The 27,770-nt window shown below is 36.7% G+C and overlaps 1 protein-coding gene and 1 pseudogene across 2 annotated transcripts; one reads left to right on the forward strand and one right to left on the reverse strand.

The window, feature by feature from the left end:
• Positions 1-368: 368 nt before the first annotated feature.
• On the reverse strand, positions 369-1,405 carry LOC21389246 (probable inactive dual specificity protein phosphatase-like At4g18593). Of its 2 annotated transcripts, XM_024169874.1 has the most exons (3): positions 1,253-1,405; positions 795-1,074; positions 369-685 (listed from the first exon to the last, which is right to left on the reverse strand). In XM_024169874.1, exons 2-3 carry the CDS (start codon positions 1,024-1,026, stop codon positions 531-533), a joined length of 387 nt encoding a protein of 128 aa, XP_024025642.1. In that variant the 5' UTR covers positions 1,027-1,074; positions 1,253-1,405; the 3' UTR covers positions 369-530. The 2 variants fall into 2 exon arrangements, with proteins under 2 accessions (XP_024025642.1, XP_010103036.1); XM_010104734.2 differs by lacking the exon at positions 1,253-1,405 and having other exon boundaries at positions 795-1,201.
• Positions 1,406-2,369: 964 nt separating this feature from the next.
• On the forward strand, positions 2,370-19,988 carry LOC112092812 (annotated as a pseudogene).
• The last annotated feature ends 7,782 nt before the right edge of the window (positions 19,989-27,770 follow it).

Raw genomic sequence — 27,770 nt, forward strand, 5'->3', positions numbered from 1 at the left:
TCAGCTGATGACTAAACTTTTGGTGATTGAACAGCAAGTGTACACAAAAATTAAGTTTACAAGATCCAAGTATTAAAGTCGTGGAGCACGATTATTGCCTTATGAAGAGGAATTAAAGGATTGACCTTTCCATCCTAGATCAAAATTTCACTAAGGGTGTTTGGAGATTGATTTCACACTTGTACATCCTGTTGCCCTAATTTTCAATTATAAAAGGGGACGCTGATTTTGGGTTATTATTAGATAGGTAAGAGAAAATATGGAGGGTTGAGACCAAGATGCAAGGTTATACAGAGTGAAAAAAAGAAACAGAAGATGAAACATCAACAATGTATCATGAGTCAATTAGCATCAAAGAAACTGTCACTAGTTGTATATAAAATTGTGATTTAGAATTGGCAAATCTACTACATCAACCATTCAAGATGTTAATAAAACTTCTATAAAACAATCCCAAATTGAGTTCACCAGTGTGATTACTGGCCCTTCTAGTTACCCTACTATCCAATTAATACTACTTACTAATTGTCTCATGAACGGCACTCGTCCAGTCGGCTTTTGTGCAGTTGAAAAGCAGGATTGATCCAAGCTCCACAGTTGCACTGCATACCTGCCCAATTGAAGTAACCCAAGCGAGCTTTGCAGCCCATGCACTGAAGCTTTTCTTCCATATGACCTTCTTGAACTGTCAAGTTCAAAAAACAAAGCCTGAATTAAGCATTGCATATATGATATATAACAAATACATAAATAGATTGGCCTAAAGATAAAAATAAGAATGGTTTGGAAATTACCTGCTTCCATCCATTTCATGGGCTCAACAAATATGGAGGTGCATTCAGCTGGTTCTTCCATGTTAACACTCCTCTTTTTCCAATTGAAACAGATTTCTCCCTTCCCGCGCTCGTGGGCAACTATGTTCTCCTCCGCAGCAACGATTCTCCGGCACTTCTTGCACCGGTATACGGTTTGAGGTTTCGGGTTTGTTTCCGAAACAGAGTCCGTGATGCTAGCCGCAGCAGCCATTTGCAATTTGCTTTGTTGGATTATGTTCTGCTTCCTACAATGAATGCACTACAAAACGAGACCAAACTAATCATCCAATCCGGGGAAAAAAAAACAAATCACCAACTTCTTCAGTATGATTTCTAGAGAGACTTATAAAAATTTAGAAATTTATAACCAAACCCTAAACCCCACAAGCTCAAATCAAACCTAAATAAACTAAAAAAAAAAAATCAAACCTACTTACTTGAGAGCAAAAAATTAGACAAATTCTCCATTTAACGCGCAATTCGCTAACAGTGATTCCCAGGGCAAAGAAACTTCAAATCAAGGAATAAACTTTTTACTTAGATTGAAAACTCCGATAAGGATGGAAAGCCTTTTATTTCAAAAATTTTAACCAAAAAAAAAAAAAAGCAATCGGAATGTGAGCAAAGAAACAAAAAAGCTTTTAGGGCTGTACAGTTATATTTTTTAAGTTAGGGAGATTTTAGTATAGATTTTAAGTTGAATTTAAGTTATAATTTGAGGTCCCATTTAGTTCGTTTATTTGAGTTTTTAATTTGAGTTGAGATGTGACTTTATATGAGAGTTTTTTTATTGTAGTAAAAATATTAGATGTGACTGTTTCTGAGAGCTTTTTACTGTAGCTAAACTCAAATTCTAAACTCAAATCGGTAAAATGAATGGGCTTGAGTTTAAGTTGTAATTTGAGTTTATGTTTAGTTGTGTACATTTGAGTTATAATTTGAGATAATAATCTTTTTAAGTTTGTGTTTTGGTGAGTCAAAACTTGAGTTTGTATTTAGATAAAAACTCAATGATGATGGGAAATTTTAATATGGTATATATATAGAGTTTTATTCGTCTGTTCGTTGTGAACGCATAAAAAAAAGAATCATCTCAATCAGAATTAAAACGAAAAAGTTATAATATTTTTAATAATAGAAAAAATATTGTTCATTAACTTGAATTTAGGTTTATGAACTTGAGTTGAAGGGAAAATTTGAACTCAGATTTTAACATCAAATTCAGGTTAAAACTCAAGTTCAAACTCAAATTTTTAAAAGAACGTAAATTTAAATAAAGTTATAACTTGAGTTCAAATTTTTTTTAAGTTTTAATGCAAACGTAAAAATCCTTAAAAACCCAGAACCATCGAACATATTTCCTAAGTAAATATGAAGTGATAGAAGTTAAACGAAGAGGAAACTAGATAGATTTACCTATTCAGAGGTAGGATTGTACAAAAAAATTGTAAAATGAAAATCGACTGTCACCAACTGAAAAATTGACCGCTCAAAAATTAAAGAATACGGCACTACGTGAAACTGACAAAAATTAGTTCAGTTAACCGACCGACAATGCTTCAATGCGGTTCAATTTTGGTTTAGGCCCTTGAGGTTCAGTTATAAACCGGACCGGCCGAATGTATTATATAAGAGTTATATAACTTTTTTCTGTTGTTGTTTTAAACCATTTCTCACTGTTTTATTGCTTATGTTGTCGTTTTCCCCTTCAGTCTGACTAATCTCTCATTCTTTCACTCTCACAATCTCTCTTTGTCTCTCACGACTCACAGTCTCACTCTCTCAGATTTGGGGAAAAAAAATCCTAGCCCCCAGCGCCCGCCGCTCCATGCCTCTGTCTCTCCTCACATGTCCGCCCTCTGTCATCTCCGTCCGAGTTAATCTCTGCCGGACTGCCCCCTTCCTGTCGCGCCGAGTCTCCAGGTACCACCACTGCCCTCTGCCACCACTGCCGTTAATGGGTTATGCTTGCTTTGCCTCTATTTTTTCTTCTTTTCTTTCTTTTATTTTCAGCTGGTGCTTTATTTACAAATTTGAGTTGCATGTATGTTCTTGAACGTGAGTGTTTTGAGTTTTGACATGTTTATGACGAAAATCGAACATACAGTTATTGCTTCTACCTTATTATTGTATATAATTGTTATTTCAGGCAGATTAGAATGAATCTTATGTTGTTTTTATGTGTTTTATTGAGCTGCATGCAAGATGTTTGTGAAAATGCCTAAATGAATATGAAATTTTAATAGCGGGTAGTGTACATTACGAGTATGTTTTCTCTATTTATAGTTTGAATTTGAAGCTGAAGTTTTGTGGAGTTAAAGTAGACATATCAGGTTACTCTCTACAAAATTTTGTCCAAACATGTTTTAAAATGAATTTTTGGTGAAGTTTCAAAGTATGGGTACTATTACTGAAATTTTCATGGACAACAACTATGTAAGGACTTAGATTATGATAAAACTTATTTTAGAACTTTAAATGATTTAAACTTTTTAGTATGATGCTATAATGTATATTTTTTTTGCATTTTCTGGTAAAAAAATGCAACTAAAGAGGATGGTAACCTGATGGTTAACTGATGGTCACAGTCTTGATTACCAAAATCGAAAACCGACCGAAAACTGAAGTTCGGTTAACCAGACTGAATAGTACTTTCTGTGGTTCGGTTTCGGTTTCTGATTTTAGAAAACTGACATGGTCGGTTCGGCTACTGAACCGACTAAAACCGGCGGTTTTTAACCGCCGAACACCCCTATTCAAAGGTTTAGTCTCTCCAGTCTGTGTGTCGCGATGTTTTTTTTTTTTTTTTTTTTTTGGCTTTGGCTGAGTGCGGGTATGATTCTTACATAAAGGAAAGATTAGGTTGAAATTGAATCCTAATATGAGTAGTAGGACTCATCAGTCTAGTAAACCAGGAGAGGTGAAAAGGGGGCAGATTATCGTGAAATAATTACATAAAATGCATACTTTAGAAGTCGGGATTATTATTATTAACGCTTTTTAAATTTTAAGATCATTCTCAGTTTTTCCGTTAAACTTTAAAAATTTTAATTTTGTTCAATAAATTTTGAATTGTTTCCATTTAACTCGTTCGGTTATAATTTCTGTTAAAAACAGATAAAAAAAAAGAGAATAACGTAGTCGCGTGATCTTTCTGTTTGCATTTATGTTAAAAAATAGATAAAAACCACATGACCACACTTAACTCTCTTTTTTTATGTCTTATTTTAATAAAAATTATGAGAAAAATGTTAAGTGAGAGCAATTCAAAGTTCAAAAAACAAAGTGAGAGTTTTTAAAATTTAGAGGATAAACTAAAATGATTATAAAATACAAGAACACTAATGAGAATAATCCTCAATAATCATAAATCTAAAAATATCCACTTATATAATATTAAAAAAAAAGTACTTTTAAATAATAAAACACGTCTAATATTTGTATATTATACTTTACTTGGGGCACATGGCCGATATGGTGATTATTGTTGGGCTGATTTTTTCTAGTCGATTTGTCTATTTTTTCTGAGCACATATATATTGTTCACTTGGCTCTTTTTCTCACAATTAATATCTGCAAACATCTAATTTAGTACTGATAGAATTGTTTGTTATTTCATTTTCCCTCCCACTTTTATTTTTAAAATTTTCACTTTCTCAAATTTCGTAAACTTTCGTTGTTCTTTGATTTATGCTTTACACTAGGGTGGATGTATTGATCGATTTGTTCTGCTTTACATTAGTTGATGTTGCTAATAAGGATTTATGATTCTATGACTTTACAATGTGAGAAATTTCTCTCTATTTCTTTTCCTTTCCTTATATTTTTAATTCTTCACCATTTTTTATTACATTTTTATATCTAGACTAGACTAGATTTGTTTTTACATTCCATTTATTCTTTGTTTTCTTCTTTTTTTTTTATTTTTTTATTTTTTTTTTCATTTTGTTCTACTTCTTTTTTATTTTTATAATTGATTGTTCTTTTTTTATAAAAAAAAAAAAAAATTAATTGCTCCAGGGGTTGTTTGTGTATGATTTTATAAACACAGGTGGTAATTTAAGTATTTACATAATAAGGACATAAGTGATATTTAGATGATCCCTTATTACCATTATTATTATTATTATTTTCTTTTTGCAAGAATGTAAAAGAAGGGTTTAAATATATTGAACTCCTAGGAGAATAACTGTTTGGATTAATTTTGAACGGCCTAATATGTGACTGTCTATATTAAAAATTTACGACTCGTTACACATAGTTGTTTCTGATCATAATTCTAACTGCGAAAAAATAACATAACGGTTAAAGAGTAAAAAAGACAATTTCTTGGGTAGAAATTCCCTAAAATTATATTTTCTAAGTCCTCTGCCTATGAAAAAGCTAAACTACTCCTCCGCATCATTGATCACCGTAGGATAAATTCGACCAGATTTAGCTAGAAAATAAAAGCTAAAACCTTAAAATTGTAGTATGTTTAGTAAGAGGCATTAGGTAACTAGAAAAGGACAGAAATATTAAAAAACTATTTTAAAAATAAAGGAAAATGAATTAAATAATAGTAGATATTAAATTATGTGACATATTTACAAGAGTAGAATTGAAATATACAAATTAAAGAAATTATATAGTAGCATAATTATATAGTAATTATTATACTGATTGTCATGTTTTATGTTTTATGCTATCAACATGACTAATAAGATGAAAAAAAAAATTGCTAGTGTATAACAACACTTCATTTAAGCATTGTTCTAGCAATAAGCCAAAAGAAATACGACAATTTTTAACAAGGAAGATATAAAATATCCATTTATTTCCAATATCCGATAAAAAAACATTTAGTTACAAAAATATTCCATTACCTAAGTGAAATATGTGGTTTTAATTTTTTTTTTCTCTATGTTTGGATCCTCTTGATATTTCGTTTGCTTTTGAAGTTAAGTTGATGGGTTTTATTCTTGCGCTATGTGACTCTATGTATGTGATGATCTCTTTTATTCTCGTTTGCTTTTGGCTCTTAGGTCTATTTTGTTGATAAGCACAAGCAGATTTTTCCCTCTGGGTTTTACTAGGTAGGATTTTAATGAGTTCTATCGTGGGTTTGATTTTCACAGGTAAAGTTATGGCTTTTTCTTTCTGGCCTCATGTCCCGACTTGTTGACTTAGGCCCTTTAGGTTTTTTTGTTTTCTTTCTTTTTTTAAAGAATAAGTTCGGGGAGGCGGCAACTATCATGCCATCCCTAAAATTACCAAAGAGACCCCAATAGAATGTTCGTTGAAGGCCCCATAACTAGGCGTTACCTCTTGGACAAGGAGCATTTAAACCCAACTTCATTAAATATGCTAACGGTAAGAATACATGTGAGTGTGAGCGCAAGCATTTAAATTGAGTACTAGACTGATAAGAAACAAGCATTCCACATCTAATACCTTTAAAAGGATAACTTATGACTCAAACCTGTGACCAGAAGCACACGACACTTGGTGGTATTTAACTTGTTTTAAGTTGCTTTAGGTCTCGTTATCCTTTTGACGATTTCTCATTTGTATGTTATTAAACTCTTTAATTTTTCTTTTTCTTTAATAACATTGGGTTGGGAGCTTGGGAGCTTGGCCCATGAGTTGGAAGCTAGTAGGCACCAACCTTATTGAGATGTTCTAAGTGCTCTCTTTTATGTTAATTTATTACCTCTCATCATTTATTCATATGTTAGGGGGGGGAAGAACTAGAGAAAGAATTAAAGTGAGAAAATAATTACTACTATGATTTAGAGAAAAAGAAAGGAAATAAAGAGTATAGAAGGCAGAAGCCATTTCTTTCAAAATGAAAATAAATTTATAATATATATTACTCCCCTTGGTGATTGTAATACAAAATTCTCTTCCAAGAAATTGTTTAACCGTGTTGGTAATTGCCACCTCTTTATTCTCTAGGTTCCGTCTCTTCCAAATTATGCATGCCTATTTTTGTTATAATTTGAAAAAAAAAAAAAAAACGCCTTCCTTCACCAATAGAAATTTATTCTCTAGTTCCCGTCTCTCCAAATTTATGCATCCCTATTTTTGTTAAAATTTAAAAAAAAAAAAAAAAAACGCCTTCCTTCACCAATAGAAATTCACCTCACTGGTCATGAATGGCATACACAGCCAATCCAACATCACGTTAAATAGGATCATGCAAATAATTAAACAAATATAGTACTTAATTTCCAACCCTCTCCATATCACAAAGTTGATAAGTTGGCCAGAAATTAGCCAATTTCAATACGTAACTTGAACATGTGGTTTTTGGAGTGTATATCAGAAGGTCTTTTAAGTTAGGTAGATTGTAATATGAAGAAGAGAAGTATAGGCTACAACAATCTTTTAAGCTTATATAAATCCAATTGCCAATTTTAAGTTCATATGCCAAATTCAAAGAATATTTCACTTGATCATCTCTAGTACTCTCTAAACAATATTGAATATTAACTATATTTGTATTCAGTTACCAATATGGCTCACACAAACTCAATTCAAAATCTCATTATAAGCTTGTCATCTCTTTTAGTATTGGCCGCCATTTTTGCCTCAAGATTAGGTTTCTGTTGTGAACTCCGCTGCGAGGAGACGAACATGTTGAATAGGCATGAAAATTGGATGGCTCAACATGGACGAGTTTATGAAGACATGGAAGAGAAGGAGAGACGATATGTGATTTTCAAGGATAACGTTAAACTCATAGAAGATTTTAACAAAGGAATAGGCCAAATGTACACTCTGAGCATGAACTTGCATACTTGACCAATGTTAAGGAATCTCAAAATTAAGCTTGTTAAGCAAGCTTTGTTATTAGTTAGTTATTAAGCAAACTATTAGTTAGGCTGTTAGTTTGTTATCTTGCTAAATAAGCTTTGCTAATCTTGTTGAGTAAGCTTTCTGTTGTAATCTATATATAAACGTGTTACTGTAGCAATATTAATCAATTAATTGAATTCTTCCAAAATCCTCTCTGAGTACACTTTTCTTATATGGTATCAGAGCTTTCTTCTTGACGGTGACGGAGTTCTTTTCCAGTAACCGCCATGGGAGATCCTTCTATGGCTGTGCCAACAAATTCTTCCTATTCTTCTTTCTCTCGTTCGACTCCGATTACTTTTTCACATCTGATTTCCTCAAAATTGGATAATAACAACTTTCTTGTTTGGCGGCGACAAATCCTTGCTACCGTTCGAGGTTATCGCCTTCAGGAATTTCTCTCAAATTCTGCAAGATTTCCTCCAAGGTTTCTTTCTCCTGAGGATGAACTTCTTCGCGTGATTAATCCGGAATTTCTTGAGTGGGAACAGCAGGATCAGCTGCTCGTGTCTTGGATGTTGGCCTCCATGACGGATTCGGTTCTTGCTCGAATGGTCAACTGTGAAACTGCGGCTCAGGTCTGGCAAACAATTGAGGTATATTTTGCCTCACGAATTCGTGCTAAGAAATCTCAGTTCAAGACTCAATTGCAAAATGTTCGAAAAGATTCTTTAACTGTGAATGAATACTTGATTCGGATTAGGTATTTTGTTGATATGCTTGCTTTAGTTGGACACGTAATTGCTCCTAAGGATCATATTGATGCAATCTTTAATGGTTTACCTCCTGAATACGATATTTTAGAAATCAGTGTGAACTCTGGATTTGGTGAACATTCAATTGAGGAAATTGAATCCCTAATTTTGTCTCAAGAAGTTCGAATTGAGAGGGCTGTTAAGATAAGTGATGGCTCTAACTTAGCTAGTGGACTTACGTCTGCCAATCTGGCCATGGCTAGTGGTACATCCCATTCTCACTCGAGATTTGGGGGTTTCAGCTCCAGTTACTCTCCACATACTTCTTCTCCTCATGGAAGTTATAATGGAGGTTTCTCTCCATTTTCTGGTCAATCCTCTGGTGGATTTTCTTCTAGACAAAGTTCCTTCTCTGGAAATTCTAACACCAGCAGCAGGGGAAAGTTTAATGGTCGTGGCCGTGGAAATGTTTGGAACAAGAACAAGGTCCAATGTCAACTATGTGGAAAAACAGGACATATGGTGATGCAGTGCTATTATCGATTTGACAAGTCTTTTACAGGCCCTTCTCAGTTCAACCATCAACTTCAGGGTAATCTTGCTCAATGTCAGGGTACCACGATTGATTCAGCTCAGATGGGAGCTATGCTTGCTGCTCCTGAAGCTATAACCGACTCAGCCTGGTATCCAGATGCATCCTTTGACATGGAGTGGTATCCTAATTCTGGTGCTACAAACCACTTGACTGCAGATCCTTCCAATCTCATGTCAAGTTCAGAATTTTATGGGCTTGATCAGGTGCACATGGGCAATGGTAAGGGATTGACTATTAAACGCATTGGCTCTTCTGTTTTTTCTAATCCTTTTGTTTCTTCTAAGTCTCTAGCTCTCAAACACTTAGTACTTGTCCCTGAAATTCGTAAAAATCTGTTGAGTGTTTCAAAATTTGCGGCTGATAATCAAGTTTTCTTTGAATTTCACCCCACTTCCTGTTTTGTCAAGGATTCAACTTCAAAGGAGGTGCTGCTGAAGGGTTGTCTTAAGGATGGTCTCTATGTTTTTGACAACTCCCAGCTCAATCTCAAGTCGTTGGGTTCAATTGTCTCTCAACCTTCTTCTACCTCTTGTTCTTCTGTTTCTAGCAAGTTAAATTCTTCTGTTCCTGTTATGCATGCTTGTACTAGCACTGTTGATAGATCCTCTCACTTTGAGCTTTGGCATAATAGGTTAGGTCATCCAGCAGATAAGGTTGTACAGCATGTATTGACTACTTGTAATCTTTCTGCCATCAATAAAACATCTTCTACTATCTGTCAGTCTTGTTGCCTTGGTAAAGTACATAAGCTGCCTTTTCCAATTTCTCAAACAACATACACTAAACCATTGCAACTTGTCTTCTCTGGTTAATGGGGTCCCTCACCCACCTTGTCTTCCAGTGGATATCGATATTATATTCATTTTGTTGATGCTTATTCTCGCTTTACTTGGGTGTATTTGCTTCGCACAAAATCTGAAGCATTCCAATCCTTTATCAACTTCAAAACATTGGTTGAAAAACAGCTTGAAGCATCCATCAAAAGTGTTCAAACCGATTGGGGTGGGGAATACTGTGTCTTTACAGATTTTCTTGTCCAAAATGGCATTGAACATAGACACCCTTGTCCTCATACACATGAACAAAATGGTACTGCCGAGCGTAAACATAGGCACATAGTGGAAATGGGTCTAACCCTCCTTGCTCAAGCGTCCATGCCCTTTAAGTATTGGGATGAAGTCTTTCGTACCTCTGTTTTTCTCATAAATAGACTTCCAACACCAATACTTCACCATAAAATACCCTTAGAAGTCCTTTTTCATACTAGACCTACCTATTCACAACTTAAAGTTTTTGGTTGTGCATGTTATCCAAACACTAGACCCTACAACAGACATAAGTTGGATTTTAGGTCTACACCGTGCACTTTCCTTGGGTATAGCATCAAACATAAAGGGTATAAATCTCTTGATTCCTCTGGACGAATTTATATTTCGAGGGACATCATATTTGATGAGCTTTCTTTTCCTTTTGCTGGTTGTAATAAAGCTGATGCCCCCGTCTCTGGTGAGGCCAGCTCTTCTTCTCTGTCTGCCCCTCTGTTAGGAACGTTCAATTTGATAATGTGTACTCCAGGAGGCCCAAGAAAGGCCCAAATACTTAAGCTACAGGTGGCATTAGTTGATTGGTCACATGGAAATTCTGTTAGTGGCCTAACCGAATCATGAATAAAAGAGCCTAGCATCTAGGAGTGAGGCAGGGAATTAGTGAGTGGAGGTAGCAGTGCCTCGAAGCTGTGGATCTGTAATTTCCTTTCGGTTTCTATAGTTAATATCAATTGAGAGTCCTGAGGCGTTCTCAGCTCTCCTTCTCCAATATTCTCTGTGTGTTGGCTAGTTTTGGTGTGTTAGCTGCTAGGAATTGTTCAATTGCAGGTCGGTATCCATCAACTTGGTATCAGAGCACCGATACCTGGGTATGGGAAACACGAGGATGGAGGGAAGGCTTGATATCGTAGAGAAGAACCTGAGCGCCATTGAAGAAGGAATGACGAATTGCCAGGCAGATATGGCGGCCATGCGGGAAATGATGCTCAAGATGCAAAATGGGTTCTCGCAATTGCAGGACATCGTTGTTGCGAAACTGTCAATGGAGAAAGGGAAGTTACAAGCAGAGTCGTCCGCATCCCCAAGAGTGACCGGAGGAAGTTCCACAGAGGATCGCGAGGGGGGCGTGAGAGCTCGACAACCACCGGAAATTATGGCGGGAGCAGGGATTGCAAGTCCTCGGAAACTGGAGCTACCGTTTTTCACGGGAGATGAGCCACATGCGTGGTTCTTCAAGGCGGAGCAATTCTTCTACGTCAACAACATGCCGGAGGAAGAGAAGTTAGCCGCGGCAGCCATACACCTCAATGGAGCAGCACTGGATTTTTTTCAGTGGCTGGGGGCGCGTGCTCCGATACGCACTTGGGCCGAGTTTAAGTCCACCATGCTTCGGCATTTTCGACCGTCCATGGCGGGCAACCAGTACGAGGGGCTCATGAGCATCCAGCAAACAGGGACCGTGGGAGAATACCGGAGCCACTTCGAGAGATTGTCGGCATCGCTGATGGAGGCGTCCGACGAGTTCATGAGAGGAGCTTTCCTCCATGGATTGAAAACAGAAGTTCGGGCTGAATTAAGGTTGGCCCATACTCCCACCCTGTTGGACCTGATGGAGGTGGCCCAGAGAATTGAGGAGAAGAACTGGGAATTGGGCCAGGCTTGGGAACATAAAGCCAAAGGAGGGAGGACGTGGAATAACCAGAAGGGTTATGAGACACGAGAGGCTGTCACGTGGCCCATGCAGACTTTGGAACCAACACGTGTTCCTTTCCACCTTAAGGTGGTAGTGAATGAGGTAATGAAGTTTCCACCGACCAACAATTCACCTAACACTTCACCCAACACCCCCCTTTCGAATCACACCACTCAGACCACCTTCCCACGCAGAAAAGATCCTTTTCACCGCTATTTAACAGAAGCCGAAGCGCAAGAGAGAAGAAGGAAGGGTCTCTGTTTCCGCTGCGACGAGAAGTTCCACCCCGGCCATCGGTGTGCAAATAAGCACCTCAATGTCATGATTATTGCTGAGACCGAAGAGGAAAAAGAGGAGCCTCTAACTGAGAATGCAACAGGGGAGGAAGGAAGTATTGAGAATGCTCGAATGGAGCTTTCCTTAAGCTCGTTAGTGGGGATAACCGGCAATCACACCTTGAAGTTGACAGGTCATGGTCCTTATCGATGGAGGAGCCTCGCACAACTTCATCTCGCAAGGGTTGGCGGAGGAGCTTGGTCTACCAGTAACTTCCACGAAGCCTTTTCAAGTTAAGATGGGGGATGGAGTGCGCCAAGGAGGAAGCGGGATCTGCCAAAACCTTCCGTTGGAACTACAAGGGGTTTGTATCACCCAAGATTTTTACCTTTTTCCCTTAGGCGTGCCAGAGGTGATTCTAGGAGTGACTTGGATGAAACCACTCGGGGATGTCTGTTTTAACTGGTAGCACCTCACAATGAAGTGTTCCATTGGAGGCCACCTGGTCACTTTCCACGGCAACCCAGCGTACACCAAACAACAGGCCTCTCTTAAGGCTATTATGAAAATGTTATTGCAAGCTGAACAAGGAGCACTTGTGGAGCTACAAGCAATCCAACCAGAGGACCCTAGTTCCCCTTCCTTAGTGCCGGCAGGTTTACAGAGCCTCATCCATGAATTTGGCACCCTATTCCTAGCTCCAAGGGACCTGCCCCTCCAAGGGACCAGGACCACCGCATTCCTTTGTTCAGTGACGCGTCACCCCCGAATATTCGACCCTACAGGTACCCTTACTCACAGAAGACGGAGATTGAAAAACTTGTGGCCGAAATGCTGCAAGCAGGCATTATCCGGCCCAACACTTGCCCTTTTCGAGTCCTGTCCTGCTCGTTAAGAAGAAAGACGGAGGATGGCGATTTTGCGTGGACTATCGCGAACTAAACAAAATCACCATCAAGGATAAATTCCCCATTCCAGCGGTGGACGAACTCCTCGACGAGTTAAGAGGCAGTAGGATCTTCTCTAAACTCGACCTTAAATCGGGTTACCATCAGATCCGAGTAGTGGAGGCTGACCAAGCCAAGACAGCATTCCGAACTCACGACGGCCACTACGAATTCAAGGTAATGCCTTTCGGTTTATGTAATGCCCCATCCACTTTTCAGAGTCTAATGAATGATATTTTTTGTCCACACTTGCAGAAATTCATCTTAGTATTTTTCGACGACATCTTAGTCTATAGTCCTAACCTACCAACCCACATGAGACACCTACGGACCGCCTTTGAACTATTGGCAGCAAACCAATTGGTTTTAAACGAGAAAAAATGCAAGTTTGGGCAGACTAGCATCGATTACTTAGGCCATATTATCTCGGGTGAGGGGGTAGCTGCTGACCCCAGTAAGATAGTTCATGTCGCAGACTGGCCTCCTTGGTCTGACCGGCTATTATCGCCGGTGTGTCTAAGGGTATGGCGCACTAGCTGCCCCTTTGACTCAACTGCTTAAAAAGGAATCCTTTGGATGGCACTCCACAGCGCAGGCGGCCTTTGAGGGTTTAAAAACAGCCATGACCACCCTTCCCGTATTAACCATTCCGGATTTTAGCACTCCTTTCGAGCCTGAAACGGATGCTTCGGGCTTTGGGGTTGGAGCAAACCTCATGCAAGGGGGTCGACCAATGGCTTTCTGGAGCCAAGCATTGTCGAAAATGGCACAAGCTCGTTCGGTTTATGAAAGAGAGCTTATGGCTATTGTCTTGGCAGTAACAAAGTGGCGCCACTACCTTCTCGGCAGACACTTTATCATCAAAACCGACCAGAAAAGTTTAAAATATCTTCTGGAGCAGCGGCTCATTGAAGGGGAACACCTGAAATGGGTGTCGAAATTGATGGGGTTTGATTTCGAAATCAGGTACAAGACAGGTGCTTCTAACCGCGTGGCGGATGCACTATCACGAAAGGCCAACCTTCATGAGTTGGCCGCCATCTCTATAGTTTCCTTCACAGGTTGGGAGGAGCTGGAACGAGAGGTGCAGGAGGATGCCAACCTTCGCCATATTACTCAGGACCTTATCATTGACCTGCACAGCCATCCAGATTACCAAGTGAATAGGGGGTATCTGACTCATCGGGGACGCTTGGTACTTCCCAAAACATCGCCAAAAATTCCCCTACCGCTAGCTGAATTTCATTCCACTCCATCAGGGGGTTACTCCGGGTTCTTTCACACCTACAAACGAATTTCTCAGGTGCTCCATTGGGATGGCATCAAAAGAGACGTCCAAGAGTATGTCGCTGCCTGCGATGTGTGCCAACGCAACAAGTACTCTTCCCTTACTCCCGCCGGCCTCTTACAACCACTACCAATCCCACAATAGGTTTGGGAGGACATCTCTATTGACTTTATTGGAGGGTTGCCAAAAACACATGGAGTGGATACGATCCTGGTTGTTGTCGACCGGTTCTCCAAGTACAGCCATTTCCTTCCCTTGTGCCACCCCTACACGGCTAGAGAAGTAGCCACTCTGTTCATTCGCGAGGTGGTCTGTCTGCATGGGTTCCCAAGGACGATTGTTTCCGATCGTGACCGCGTGTTCATTAGCCAATTTTGGTCCGAGCTATTCAAGCAAGCCGGGACCTAGCTGAAACTTAGCTCCGCCTACCATCCTCAAACGGATGGGCAAACAGAGGTGGTTAATAGGTGTTTGGAGACATACTTACGGTGTTTCGTTGCAGGCAAACCAGGGACATGGCATAAGTAGGTAATGTGGGCTGAATATTGGTTTAATACCACTTTCCAGTCTTCGGCGGGCATGACACCTTTTCGCGCTCTGTATGGCCGCGACCCCCCAACTCTCTTGAAGTTTACGGATGACCCTTCCCCTGTGGAGGACGTGAATCAACAACTAAGGGAACGCAATGCCATCCTTCAGGAACTTAAAGAGAACCTTCTCAAGGCCCAGGACCGCATGAAGAAGCAAGCTGACTAGCGAAGACGTGATGTTACCTTCCAGGAGGGTGAGTTGGTCTATCTAAAATTGCAACCCTACCGGCTACGCTCGCTGGCCCCGTAGGCCGAATGAAAAGCTCAGCCCCCGTTTCTACGGTCCTTTCCGCGTGCTTGAGCGAGTGGGAGCAGCTGCTTACAAGTTGGACCTTTCGCCCACGGCAAGGATCCACCCGGTTTTCCACATTTCTCAGCTACGCAAGGCCGTCTGAGGGGAGGCAGCTGTTGGTGATCTACCTACTTTTCTTGGCGCCGATGGTGAACTCCTAGTGCAGCCCGAAGAAGTCATAGCCAGTCGCAAGCTACTCTTGGTGACCACGAAGTTCTCATCAAGTGGCAGGGCCTGCCCTCGTTTGAAAACACATGGGAGTCAGCTGCCGCCATGTCCGTTCAATTTCCGACATTCCACCTTGGGGACAAGGTGCAAGTTATAGAGGGGGGAAGTGTTAGGAACGTTCGGTTTGATAATGTGTACCCCAGGAGGCCCAAATACTTAAGCTACAGGTGGCATTAGTTGATTGGTCACATGAAAATTCTGTTAGTGACCTAACCGAATCATGAATAAAAGAGCTTAGCATCTAGGAGTGAGGCAGGGAATTAGTGAGTGGAGGTAGCAGCGCCTCGAAGCTGTGGATCTGTAATTTCCTTTCGTTTTCTATAGTTAATATCAATTGAGAGTCTTAAGGCGTTCTCAGCTCTCCTTCTTCAATATTCTTTGTATGTTGGCTAGTTTTGGTGTGTTAGCTGCTAGGAATTGTTCAATTGCAGGTCGGTATCCATCACCCTCTAAGTGTGATTCCCTCTCTGTCCTCTTTTTCATCTCATCCTTCTCTCTCGTCTCCTGTTGTTCCTTCTTCTGCTGTTTCCTCAGTCAATGAACTAGTTCTTGTCACAGCACCAATAATTCCAGCATCTACTTCATGTGCTGAAAACTCACGACAGCCCACTTCCCTGCCTTCTCACTCCATGGTCACACGCTCCAAACGAGGGATTTTCAAACCCAAAGTATACATGGCCACGCGAGAACCTAGTACAGTTGAAGAGGCTCTCACATTAGAGCATTGGAAACAAGCCATGACTGATGAATTCCTTGCTCTTCAACGGAATAACACCTGGAGTTTGGTTGCATTACCTCCTGGGAGGAAGGCCATTGGCTGTAAGTGGGTTTTTCGAGTGAAGGAAAATCCAGATGGAAGCATAAACAAGTATAAAGCTAGACTTGTGGCAAAGGGGTTTCACCAAGTTGCCGGTTTTGATTTCACTGAGACTTTCAGTCCAGTAGTCAAGCCAACCACTATTCGAGTTATACTCAATTTGGCATTGAGCAAACAATGGTCTGTGAGGCAACTTGATGTGAATAATGCTTTTTTGAATGGAGATTTACAAGAGGAGGTTTTCATGGAGCAACCTGCGGGATTCATTGATCAACAGAATTCCAGCTTGGTTTGTAAGCTCCATAAGTCTCTGTATGGTTTGAAACAGGCTCCTCGAGCCTGGTTTGATAAGCTCCGCCATGCCTTGCTCAAACTTGGTTTTCATTCAGCCAAGTCTGACAGGTCACTCTTCATTCAAATCACAGCACAGTGGTCGTTATACATTCTTGTCTATGTGGATGATATATTGATCACAGGCACTAATGACTTAGCTATCCAGCAGGTGTCGGATCAACTAAATACTGCCTTTGCTCTTAAAGATTTGGGAGAACTTGATTATTATCTGGGAATACAGGTAACCAAGACCACTCAAGGACTTCACTTATCTCAAAAGAAATATATCACAGATTTGTTGTGTAAAACAAAGATGCAGTATGCCAAAAGCGTTTCTGCACCTATGACAACCGGGCAAAAGTAAACTTCTTTTGGCAGTGATCCCATGAGCAATGTCCAGCTGTATAGAAGTGTGGTAGGTGCTCTGCAGTATGGGACAATTACATGGCCGGAAATCTCATTTAGTGTTAACAAGGTATGCCAGTTTATGCAAGCACCTTTGGAAGCTCATTGGAAAGTGGTAAAGAGGATTTTGAGATATCTTGCTGGCACGATTGACTATGGACTTCATCTGAGACAATGTCCTGCAGCAAACTTGGACTTGGTTGGCTTTTGTGACGCTGAATGGGCATCAGATGTTGATGACAGGAGGTCTACCTCAGGCTTTTGTGTTTTCCTTGGACCAAATCTGGTATCGTGGCAGTCAAAAAAACAGCACACATTGTCTAGGTCATCCACAGAAGCAGAGTATCGCAGCTTAGCTAGTGTTGTGGCAGAAATATCTTGGATGCAATCTCTATTGAGTAAGTTAAATTTCTCTGCCTCAAAGACACCTGTGATTTGGTGTGACAACCTCAGTATAGTTCATTTAGCAGCAAAACCTGTCTTACATGCAAGAACCAAGCATATAGAATTGGACTTGTACTTTGTCCGGGAAAAAGTCATGAGAAAGCAAGTGGATGTACGCCATGTGCCTGCAGTTGATCAATTGGCTGACATTTTTACTAAAGCCATTTCAAGTTCAGCCTTTAGTCACATACAGAGCAAACTTAAAGTAGAAGATCTTACTACTTTAAGTTTGAGGGGGACTGTTAAGGAATCTCAGAATTAAGCTTGTTAAGCAAGCTTTGTTATTAGTTAGTTATTAAGCTTATTGTTAGTTAGGTTGTTAGTTTGTTATCTTGCTAAATAAGCTTTGCTAATCCTGTTGAGTAAGCTTTCTGTTGTAATCTATATATAAACGTGTTACTGTAGCAATATTAATCAATTAATTGAATTCTTCCAAAATCCTTTCGTGCCATTTATAATGGCTACAAGAAACAATATCCCTCAAAGGTTTTGTCGAGCTCTTTGTTAGAAGCTAATTCGAGGTTTAAGTAACATGTCTCTGACTTGCCAGCTTCCATTGATTGGAGAGAACAAGGCGCTGTGACCACTGTCAAAGACCAAGGAGAGTGTGGTAAGTTAGATACATAGCTGCTTCTAAGAAAATATATAGATAAGTACAATAGCATTTTTTATGAAAATTTTACGGCCCTACCATCTGAAGGGGTCTGTTTTAAACATGAAAATTTTACAGCCCTACCATTTGATAGGGGTCTGTTTTAAACAGTCATATATGTATCTATCAGTTTTATAAATTTTTTAATACAATTTAGTTAAATACAACATTTGCATATTTTATATTATATTTGTGCATAATGAGATATTTATATATATATATATATATATATATGACCATTGACCACATTTAATTAACAAGCCAATTAAAGATATATAGATAAGTACAATAGCATTTTTTATGAAAATTTTACGGCCCTACCATTTGAAGGGGTATGTTTTAAACATGAAAATTTTACAACCCCACCATCTGATAGGGTCTGTTTTAAACAGTCATATATGTATCAGATTCTATCAGTTTTATAAATTTTTTAATGCAATTTAGTTAAATACAACATTTAAAAACATACACTATCGATAAGATACCCTATTATAAAAGGCTCCTTTTATGAGAATTCTACATAGTAGAATTTACATATTTTATATTATATTTGTGCATAATGAGGTATATATATATATATATATATATATATATGACCATTGACCACATTTAATTAACAAGCCAATTAAAGGTATGACTAAAAGTAGATAGCATCTAATATGTATTTTGTTTGGTGGCAACAATAATTTTGTAACTATGTGATCACAAGAATTAATTTGTGTTTCATTTAGTGAGAAAATGAACTTCTAGTGAATAAATTTGTTTCCCTACATTTGTGCTCTTAATCATCACCATTCGTAAGATCTTAGCCCCATATACTGAGTAATTTTTTTTTTATTTGAAAGGAGAGTAAATGTTATTAATACTAAAATATGCATGATTATATTATTATAAAAAGTCAAAGTACTTTAGTATTTTAGAGATAACTTTTAGGGCTCGTTCATTTCACCGATTTGAGTTTTCAGTTTTAGGTTTCTACAGTAAAAAGGACTCAGAAAATATCACATCTAACTTTTTCTGCTACAGTGAAAAGCTCTCAGAAAATGTCACATCTCAGCTCGAATTGAAAACTCGAATCCGCGAAGTGAACGAGGCCTAGTAGTTTAATAAGCTATTCCTGAAAATGAAGTTGGATAGGATTGTAATGCACAGATTAAATCAAGAGTTACATGCTTAATTAGTTTTTATCTACTTAATGACTCCACTAATATATATTCATTTTCTTTATTTTGCCTACCAATAATGTTCTAGGTTGTTGCTGGGCATTCAAAGCAGCGGCTGCCACAGAGGGCATTACCAAGCTCAAAACCGGGAATCTCATCTCCCTATCAGAAGAACAGCTCGTGGATTGCGACACAAAAGGCGAAGATCACGCGAAGATCACGGCTGCGAAGGTGGTGAAATGTCCGAAGCCTTTCAATTCATCCAAGACAATGGTGGCCTCACAACAGAAGCCAACATATTACCCCTACAAGGGAGTGGAAGGGACTTGCAACTCCCAGAAGGCTGCTTCCCCTGCGGCCACCATAAGCGGGCACGAAAACGTGTGAGCAGGCGCTGCTCCAAGCCGTCAGCCGCCAGCCAGTTTCCGTCGCCATTGATGCGGGCGGTTATGCTTTCCAGTTCTACTCAAGTGGGGTCTTTGCAGGTCCTTGTGGCACAAACTCGAACCATGGTGTCACAGCAGTTGGCTATGGAACTACTACGGATGGGACCAAGTATTGGTTGGTGAAAAATTCTTGGGGCACAGCATGGGGAGAGAGTGGATATGTGAGGATTGTGAGGGACATTTCTGCAGAGGAAAGACTATGCGGTATTGCCACGGATGCCTCTTAATTATCCAACCGTTTGAAAGATGAAGAACAAAGTTATATATTATGTATGCAATGATATTCTAGCTTGAATGTATACAATTGTTAGATGTACCTTGTAACTCATGTTGGTATAATTATTTGTATAATTATTTAACAAATCAAGCATTTGCTTGGGCTAATTACATTGGCCTTGTGTGTGTGTGTGTCTTGTGGAAGCACATTCCAAAGTCTGGACTAATCCAGCTCATCTATCCAAATGCTTAATTTGCTCATATAAGCTCGTTTTAAATGCAAAAGTCAATGCAAATGTTGTATTTTTACCATTAAAAAGGGTAAAAATGATATGTTTAATATACTGTTTTATTTTGTGCTCCAAAATGTAATGATATTTCAAATGTTGTATCTATTTTTTGTCATAATTATTAAATTTTGAAACTTGTAAAAATAAACTTTAAACATTAAAATAATTTACAAAGAATAATGTTGTAATGATTAAATAAAATAAATAAATATATCAATCAATAATAATTAAATGTTAAAGTTAGCAAAATAACAAATATTGTAATTGGTGACGAGTTTTTATTAAGTATAGCATTTGGGATGTCCTTAAGGACACGAGTAATAGCTAAACACTATAAATATACAGAACAATTGTCTTATTACAAAAAAAAAAAAAAAAAAAAAAAAACCCTAAAAACGGGCTGTTTTATTTAAAAAAAAAAAAAAAAAAAAAAAAGCCTGAATACGGTCACTTTGGTCTTATGGCCCAAGGTTATGTGCTCTCTCTCTCTCTTTTCTTATGTTTATAAAAAGAAAAAAAAAATATAAATTTAAATAATCGTGGAGGGTATTATTTAGAATTTTTAAAAGGGTTTGTTTAGTTCATGGGTTGAAACTACTTATTTCTATTTTGACATTTGGAATTCAAATTTTTTGTGAGAAAAAAACATTATAGTAAAACTAAGAATAATAATTTAAATTATGCATAACTTTTAAAACAAGCACATCCTAAATCAGCCAAGGGGCTGATCATGAAGTAGTTGGGATTCTTCTTCTTGCACAACATTGGATATGATTAAAGCTTTGATCTGTGCTCTTGTTTTTGCTAGCTGAGTCTCTGCGAAGTGTATTTGTTGGTGCAATTGAGAAACAATCCCTCCACAGCCATACACAGGAGACTCGATTCTACATTGCGCCTCAAAACACATACACTCTGCTGCTTGAGCTCGGAGATCATGAGATGGCAATGCCTGATAAAATTTGGCGATTAATTACCAAAAAAAAAAAAAAAAAAAAAAAAAACACACACACACAAAATTTACATTAGTTCCACAGATACTAATTTTTATTTCTATATCAATTTCAGGATAATCTGTGGAAAAACTATTACACCCTATTCCGCGGAAATAGGTATTCCGCAGAAATATAGGTGGAAATGTCAATCTTTCTGTATACCCAAAAGACTTTCTTTTATAATTAAACACACAGAAAGAGAGGTATTTCCAAATGGTCCTATTCAAATGTCATCCTTAATTTTTCATTCCAAAAAAAAAAAAAAAGAAATTATATTAATACATGGTCTATAAGAACACTGTTTGAGACTTTGGAACAGTGGTTTTTCTTTCCCCTGATTTTCAACAAGATGTAAATATGATTGGAAGATCGCCCATGTTCATTAGTGAGCAATACGTGTTGTAATAACAAAAGAAAGAAAGAAAGAAAGAAAGAAAGAGCCATGCAGACTTGGAATCTAGTGTGTGTGTATATATATATATATATATATATATATATATACTAATAGAAATAGATACATGTATTATTTTTTTTATTTAAAGTTGTACAGAACATTAGAACAAATTTCAAAGGGATTTGTATATAATAGACGGTTGAATATACAAGATCATTACCTGAAGCATTTTCTTGACATTTTTAGCACCATAGATTCTGTGAACGCAAGCAAATCTTTGAGGATTATTAGAGGGAAAAAAGGGAGAGAAAATACAGTTTGGGGGGCACTTGCTCCTCGAATTCTTGCAAGCGGCACACCGACCAGAGATCATATTCTCAGAATCTTGAAAAAACAAATTAAAATCTTAGCTAAATCTGATGTCAAAAGATAGTAGATTTGCATATCTTAGAAAAGATTTCTCTTTTTGGGTTCCGTTTAGAAATAGAATATGTCTTATGTTTGTATGCTTGAGTCTTATTTATATGTAGCTATCTAGCTGGCTAATTTGTAAGGCTTTCTCTAACGGCTAGTGATTTTCAAAAAATTGATTTATGTAGGGGAAGTTGCTGAATATGGTAAGAGAATTACATGATTTAGTCAAATAATATTACATGATTTAGTCTAAAAAGTCAGAGGAAAAAAAACTCTAAATGTCAAATAATGTTCAAACCTTATTCTCTGGTAACCCATACTTCATATATCACTCCAAAAAAAAAAAAAAAAAAAAAAAAAAACTGTTACCAAAATGAGCACGGTCATTTTATCCATTTTCTGATCTCTCTTCTTTCTTATCTTTAATATCGCATGCACAAGCTAGCAAGAGTACAGCTGGTTATAGAATCGAGCGTTCAGAATGTTTATATATAGCCAAATTGTTTTGCTCTCATTAAGCATACCTTAGCACCAATTCCACTACCATAAATAACTGAAGCCAGTTTTGGGAAGTTAAATAAATGCTGCAAGAACTAATTAGAAAGGACGGTTTCTAATTGAAAAATGGTTGAGGACACTATCAGTCTTAAACACCACTATTATTAGAAGGTGTGTCCCATTTATATGTCTTATGCTGCAGGTCCACCTTTTATCGGTAAATGGTATTCGATACCGTCGCTGTCTCATAACATTGTTCTTACTAATTATCACCTACTGGAATTGCCTAATTATCTACAGTATGCTCGTGTTATAGGCTTCTATAGCAGTTCTTTATTTATAATTAATTATTGTCCACAAATAATCGATAATAAGGACATTCTATAATAGTACATGTTGACCTGTACAATACATTTCATTTATTCATTTATTTATTTGAAGATTGAAATGAAACTGATTGATTGAGAAGGCCACAATCAGCCAGCCAAGACAGATCGCAAATAAGCGGAGAAATGCAAAGGTGGGGAGAGAGACTCCAAAACGAACAACGTCTAGGAAGAGATAAACCAGCTCTAGCTAAATAGTAGCTACAGAACTACATTCCCTAAGGGCAAAAGTAATGCCAAACTGAGTATGACCGTGTTTGGAATTAATTCTGTTTTTATTTTTTATATTTTTTGAGAAAAAAAATGAAAACGTTTTTAAAACGACGTTTGACGCAATAAAGATAAAAAATAAAAATGAAAATGATTTTTTAGTTTAGTGTAAAATGAGAGAGAAATTTTTCATTTTTTATTTTTATTTTCTCCTCTCTCGAGCAGAGAGAGAGAGAAACATTAATATGTTTTTTTATATTGAAAATAATCTCTTGATAAAACTACTATACACATTTTTAAAAATAATTTATGTCTGAGATTGAAAACGTTTTCATTTTTATTTTCATACAAAAAATAAAATTATTTTAGAACGAGTTCTAAACATGCCCAATACATTAGCAACGAAGAAATGATCAAACAAAGGTTTGCAGGGTGACAAATATGAAAAATGCGTGGTGCATCACCATATTGTTTAGTAATATCACAACTAATAAAACGTCGAGTTCATTTGTTATTTTCCATTAGTGTGAGGTGTTTAATATTATCCGTATCTTATAACATTGTTATACAATTAACAATGCTACCCATCTGGAGCTAGCACAGATGGTGGAAGGGAAGTTTTAGTTATTAGATCCCAGGTTAAAAATAAATAAAAATAAAATAAAAAAAATAAAACACACTCACAACGCCTTTACAAATCCACAAGTTCAGCTATATTCATTTTCGTTTTCTCCGAAACAAAGGGATCATAGGCGACAAAATGATAAGTACTTTACAAATCAAGCATAAAAAATAGGATCCTAGTTCTATGGTAGGATTTCATACTTGTAGAGTCAAAAATCACATTAAAATGAAAAAATATACAAAAGAGACACATACATATCTGAGGGTTGAAACAGACACTTATTGATAATTTATTTTACAAGTCTTACCGCAGAAAACTCTTAAAAGAAAATAAATAATTGAAAGATAATAAGTTTATTAGTGTCCTTCAAAAATAAAAATAGTAATAAGTTTACAAGTGACACTCAAACAACGTCGTAAACTGTATGGAAAAGGCATGAATACTTTACATAGCTATAGAACAAGCGGAAAACTACGCAAGTTTTTTTTTCCTTTTTTTTGAAATAACAAAGTGAAAAAAAAAAGTGAAAAAAATGTGAAAAATTCCGAATTTAATAGCATATTATAAGATTCCTTTTGACTAGAGCTGCAAGTTTTGGTTTGGTTAAATGGGCCGGCCCGAGACACGTCGTAAACTGTATGGAAAAGGCATGAATACTTTACATAGCTATAGAATAAGCGGAAAACTACGCAAGTTTTTTTTTTTTTCCTTTTTTTTGAAAAAACAAAGTGAAAAAAATATGAAAAATCCGAATTTAATAGCATATTATAAGATTCCTTTTGGTTAAAGCTGTAAGTTTTGGCTGGGTTAAATGGGCCAACCCGAGACCTGTTACCGTTGACTTGGGCCCGATCATAACCTCTAGGCCGGGCTGGACTGATATTTCGAGTCTGAAAACCTATTCAGGTCAGCCCAAACATCCTTTTTTAAAAGATTTTTTAAAAAAATGCCTTATAAAATTTCGGATTAAGTCAGGCCAGCCATAAAGTTTTTAGTTTATGGTCAGACTGAGCTGTCCCTCTCCTTTTTAAGATTGCATCAACCCGATCCGAAATTTCTATTTAGGCCGCTGAGCCTTGATGGATAGGCTCAAACTTTCACCTTACTCTTAGCAAAAAGAAAAATGAAAGGGAAAAAATGTCCATGTATATATACATTGAGGATAAGATAATATATTTTTGGATGCAAGGGAAAACATATATATTTGAAGCTTGAGAAAGGCCTGCTCCGGGATGTACGTGAAGATAAATATGGATGCGGCTGTCAAAGGCCTGATTTAGCCTCTTTGGAATAAAAGCAAGTTGTTCTCTTCCACACAAAAAAAAAAAAGAAATGGCTGGTCCCTAATTGGACTTTAATTGAAACCCTTTACCTTGTGGATTTATGGCCGTGTGAAAGAGTCTGGGGCAATTAGTGCATAATATAATCAATGAGTGGTGGAGAAAATGAGTATGCTCTTTTTCATAGTAGGAAGTCATCCAAGATTGTCAATTCCATGCTTTAAAATAATCACTCCACAGCTGGCATAAGGCGACATAAATATATAAAATTGTCACATTACACTTTGACAAAAATAAATAATTGTTATTTCAGTGGAGAAATATAGTTAGTTATTATTCAAAGTACTATATAAAAAAACTTTGTTGTCAACGTTTAAAGAGAAAAATATACAAAAAAAAAAAAAACAAAACAATCTTAAAGACACTTTAAACAGCCATATTGTTTTCTAGAGTAAAATAAATAAGTTGAAGCTTATGTATAATAAATTGACCGAGAGACTTTATCGCATTATTAAACAAAATTATTTTCTCGTGTGGTAAATTATAAAGAAACAAAAGTTTAATTAGATGCTGTGCCAATATACATATACATCTCTAATATGGTTTTCTTTAGTCTTTTCTTTTCATTATTGTATTTATTATATAGATATGTGTTTGTGCGTGTGAATTTTGTTAGAGTTACATTGTATAATATATGCTTTAGTCCAAACAAAAATGTGTAAATTAAATAGGTTTTCATTGCTGTTTTTCATATTGGTCTGCTAGCTAGAACTTTGGAGTACTGGGAGTTTAATATGAAGCATTTTATTGTTGATGACATCTTATTCAGAAAAACTTTCTTTATTAATTTGGCAAAATAATTAAGCAATTAACATAAATATTAAGAAGTTGCAGAAATATCTCACTAATCTAGTTTTCATGAATAATCTGATCATCATTTTCGGATAACACGTTCGTCATTCAAATTTTAGAAAAGAAATTAAACCATTGGAATCTATATCTTCTCAACCACTTATTCTCTTATCTTAACAAAAAAACTAACTATATTCAAAGAACTCTACATAAGCTCAAATTCTGTATGAATAATTAATCCTTCTGTTTTGTACCAAACTTGCGTCATTACTTATCTTATCCTTATCATGTAAAAGAAAATTGCAACGTGAAAAGTTGGTGCACTTATTGTCAATCAAGAGCCAATAACAAAAAAGCTCAAAGGGTCGGTGATGTAGACAGTGGCGGAGCGACTTGAAAATGAGCGAGGGCAGCCGTCCTCATTCAATTTTTTTTGAAAAAAAAAACATTATTTTTAAAAATTTTAAAATTTTACACTTAAATTCTCACTGAAATAATATATGCCCCCACTAAAATAAATATATTTTCTTATATGCAACTACTAAGATAATTTATTAAAAAAATTTAATATACGCCCTCATTAAAGTGAAAGATTAGCTCCGCCACTGAATATAGGAACAAAACCTCTCCAACAAAACTGAATAATTAATGTCTAATTGTCTTTTCTTGAATAAGTTGAACCTAGACAGACACAAAAATTCATTTCTTTTAATTATCATTAACTTTTGTTTTTGCTAATACATACAAGACAACCAAACAATATTTAAATATATATAACTTTTAAATAAATAAAATGGTAAAAAGGGTTGAAGAGGAAAACGAGTCAATTAGGACCAGTTCAATAGGGCAAACAATAATGAGGACAAACCAAAGACCTTTGATAAAAACTCTAAAAAAGCAAGTCTTCCCAATTAGTGATTGGGTTGGAAGCAAAGTTTTGTTTTTGTTCTTGTTGTTTAATTAGAAGTTGGAATCTTGATGTCAACGGGAAGTTGTTGAGAGCCGTATCTATTGGCCCCAATAAAAAGGATGGGGGCAGTAGTGTGTACTTATAATTCACCCCCTCTAACTAATCTTTGCCCCTTGGCCGTACTTGAGAGGTCACAACCAAAATCAAACAAAGGTTATAAATGGGCAACCAAAAATAAAAACAAAAAACAAAAAACAAAACACAGAGAGAGAGAGAGAGTCAAAAGAGTAGGAAATTCCGAATTGATCCTTGATGTAGAAAATTAACCTTTGATTTTTTGACTCGAGATTCTGTTTACTTCACCGATTCGAGTTTAGAATTTGAGTTTTACTATAGTAAAAAGTTCTTAGAAACAGTCACATCTAACTTTTTTATTACAGTAAAAAACTCTCACATAAAATCACATATCAACTCGAATTATAAACTCGAATCAGTGAAGTTGAACATTTGTGTCTACATTTGAAAGAAGTACTATACTAAGATTCACTATTTACCATATTATTGGAAGTTGAACATTTGTACTTCTTTCCACGTATATCCTTTCCGAATTATATATACTAGTTACTTCCTCTTTCATGCAAGAATCAAGATCGTTACGTATTATTATTATTATTATTACTATTTTCCTTTATATATCTCAAACGTTGTACTGTACATTTCCAAATGATAGTCTAATTTGAAATGAATATTCGCATTCAATAGGAAAGATACCCCCCTAAAGTAATCCTCTATGATGGCATGACAAGCAAGCACTGTCTACCTTTTTTTTTTTTTTTTGTTTAATACATTATCAATCACATTTTTGCCATGTGGAATTTGTCACATGATCTACCGCACAAGTTCACAACTATGAATGAATTATGAAATGTATATAGGTCTCGTTCAGTTTGCTAATTCGAATTAATATGCGATTTTATGTGAGTTTTTAACTGTAATAAAAAAATTCGATGTGAATTTTTATAAGAACTTTTAACTGTAGCAAAACTGGAATTGAAAACTCGAATCAGTGAAATAAACGAGATCATAAACTATTGGTTTTGAATACATTTTACACTCTTTGAGAGCTTGAGAACGAAGA

This window comes from Morus notabilis, unplaced genomic scaffold, assembly GCF_000414095.1.
Source record: "Morus notabilis unplaced genomic scaffold, ASM41409v2 Scaffold1629, whole genome shotgun sequence".
In the NCBI taxonomy this organism is placed as follows: Eukaryota; Viridiplantae; Streptophyta; class Magnoliopsida; order Rosales; family Moraceae; genus Morus; species Morus notabilis.

Excerpts from the sequence above, each read along its gene's own strand:
- LOC21389246 (XM_024169874.1), bottom strand. The coding sequence starts at position 1,026 with ATGGCTGCTGCGGCTAGCATCACGGACTCTGTTTCGGAAACAAACCCG. Across the intron at positions 686-794 it reads CATGAAATGGATGGAAGCAG|TTCAAGAAGGTCATATGGAA; the intron begins GTAATTTCCAAA and ends TGAACTTGACAG.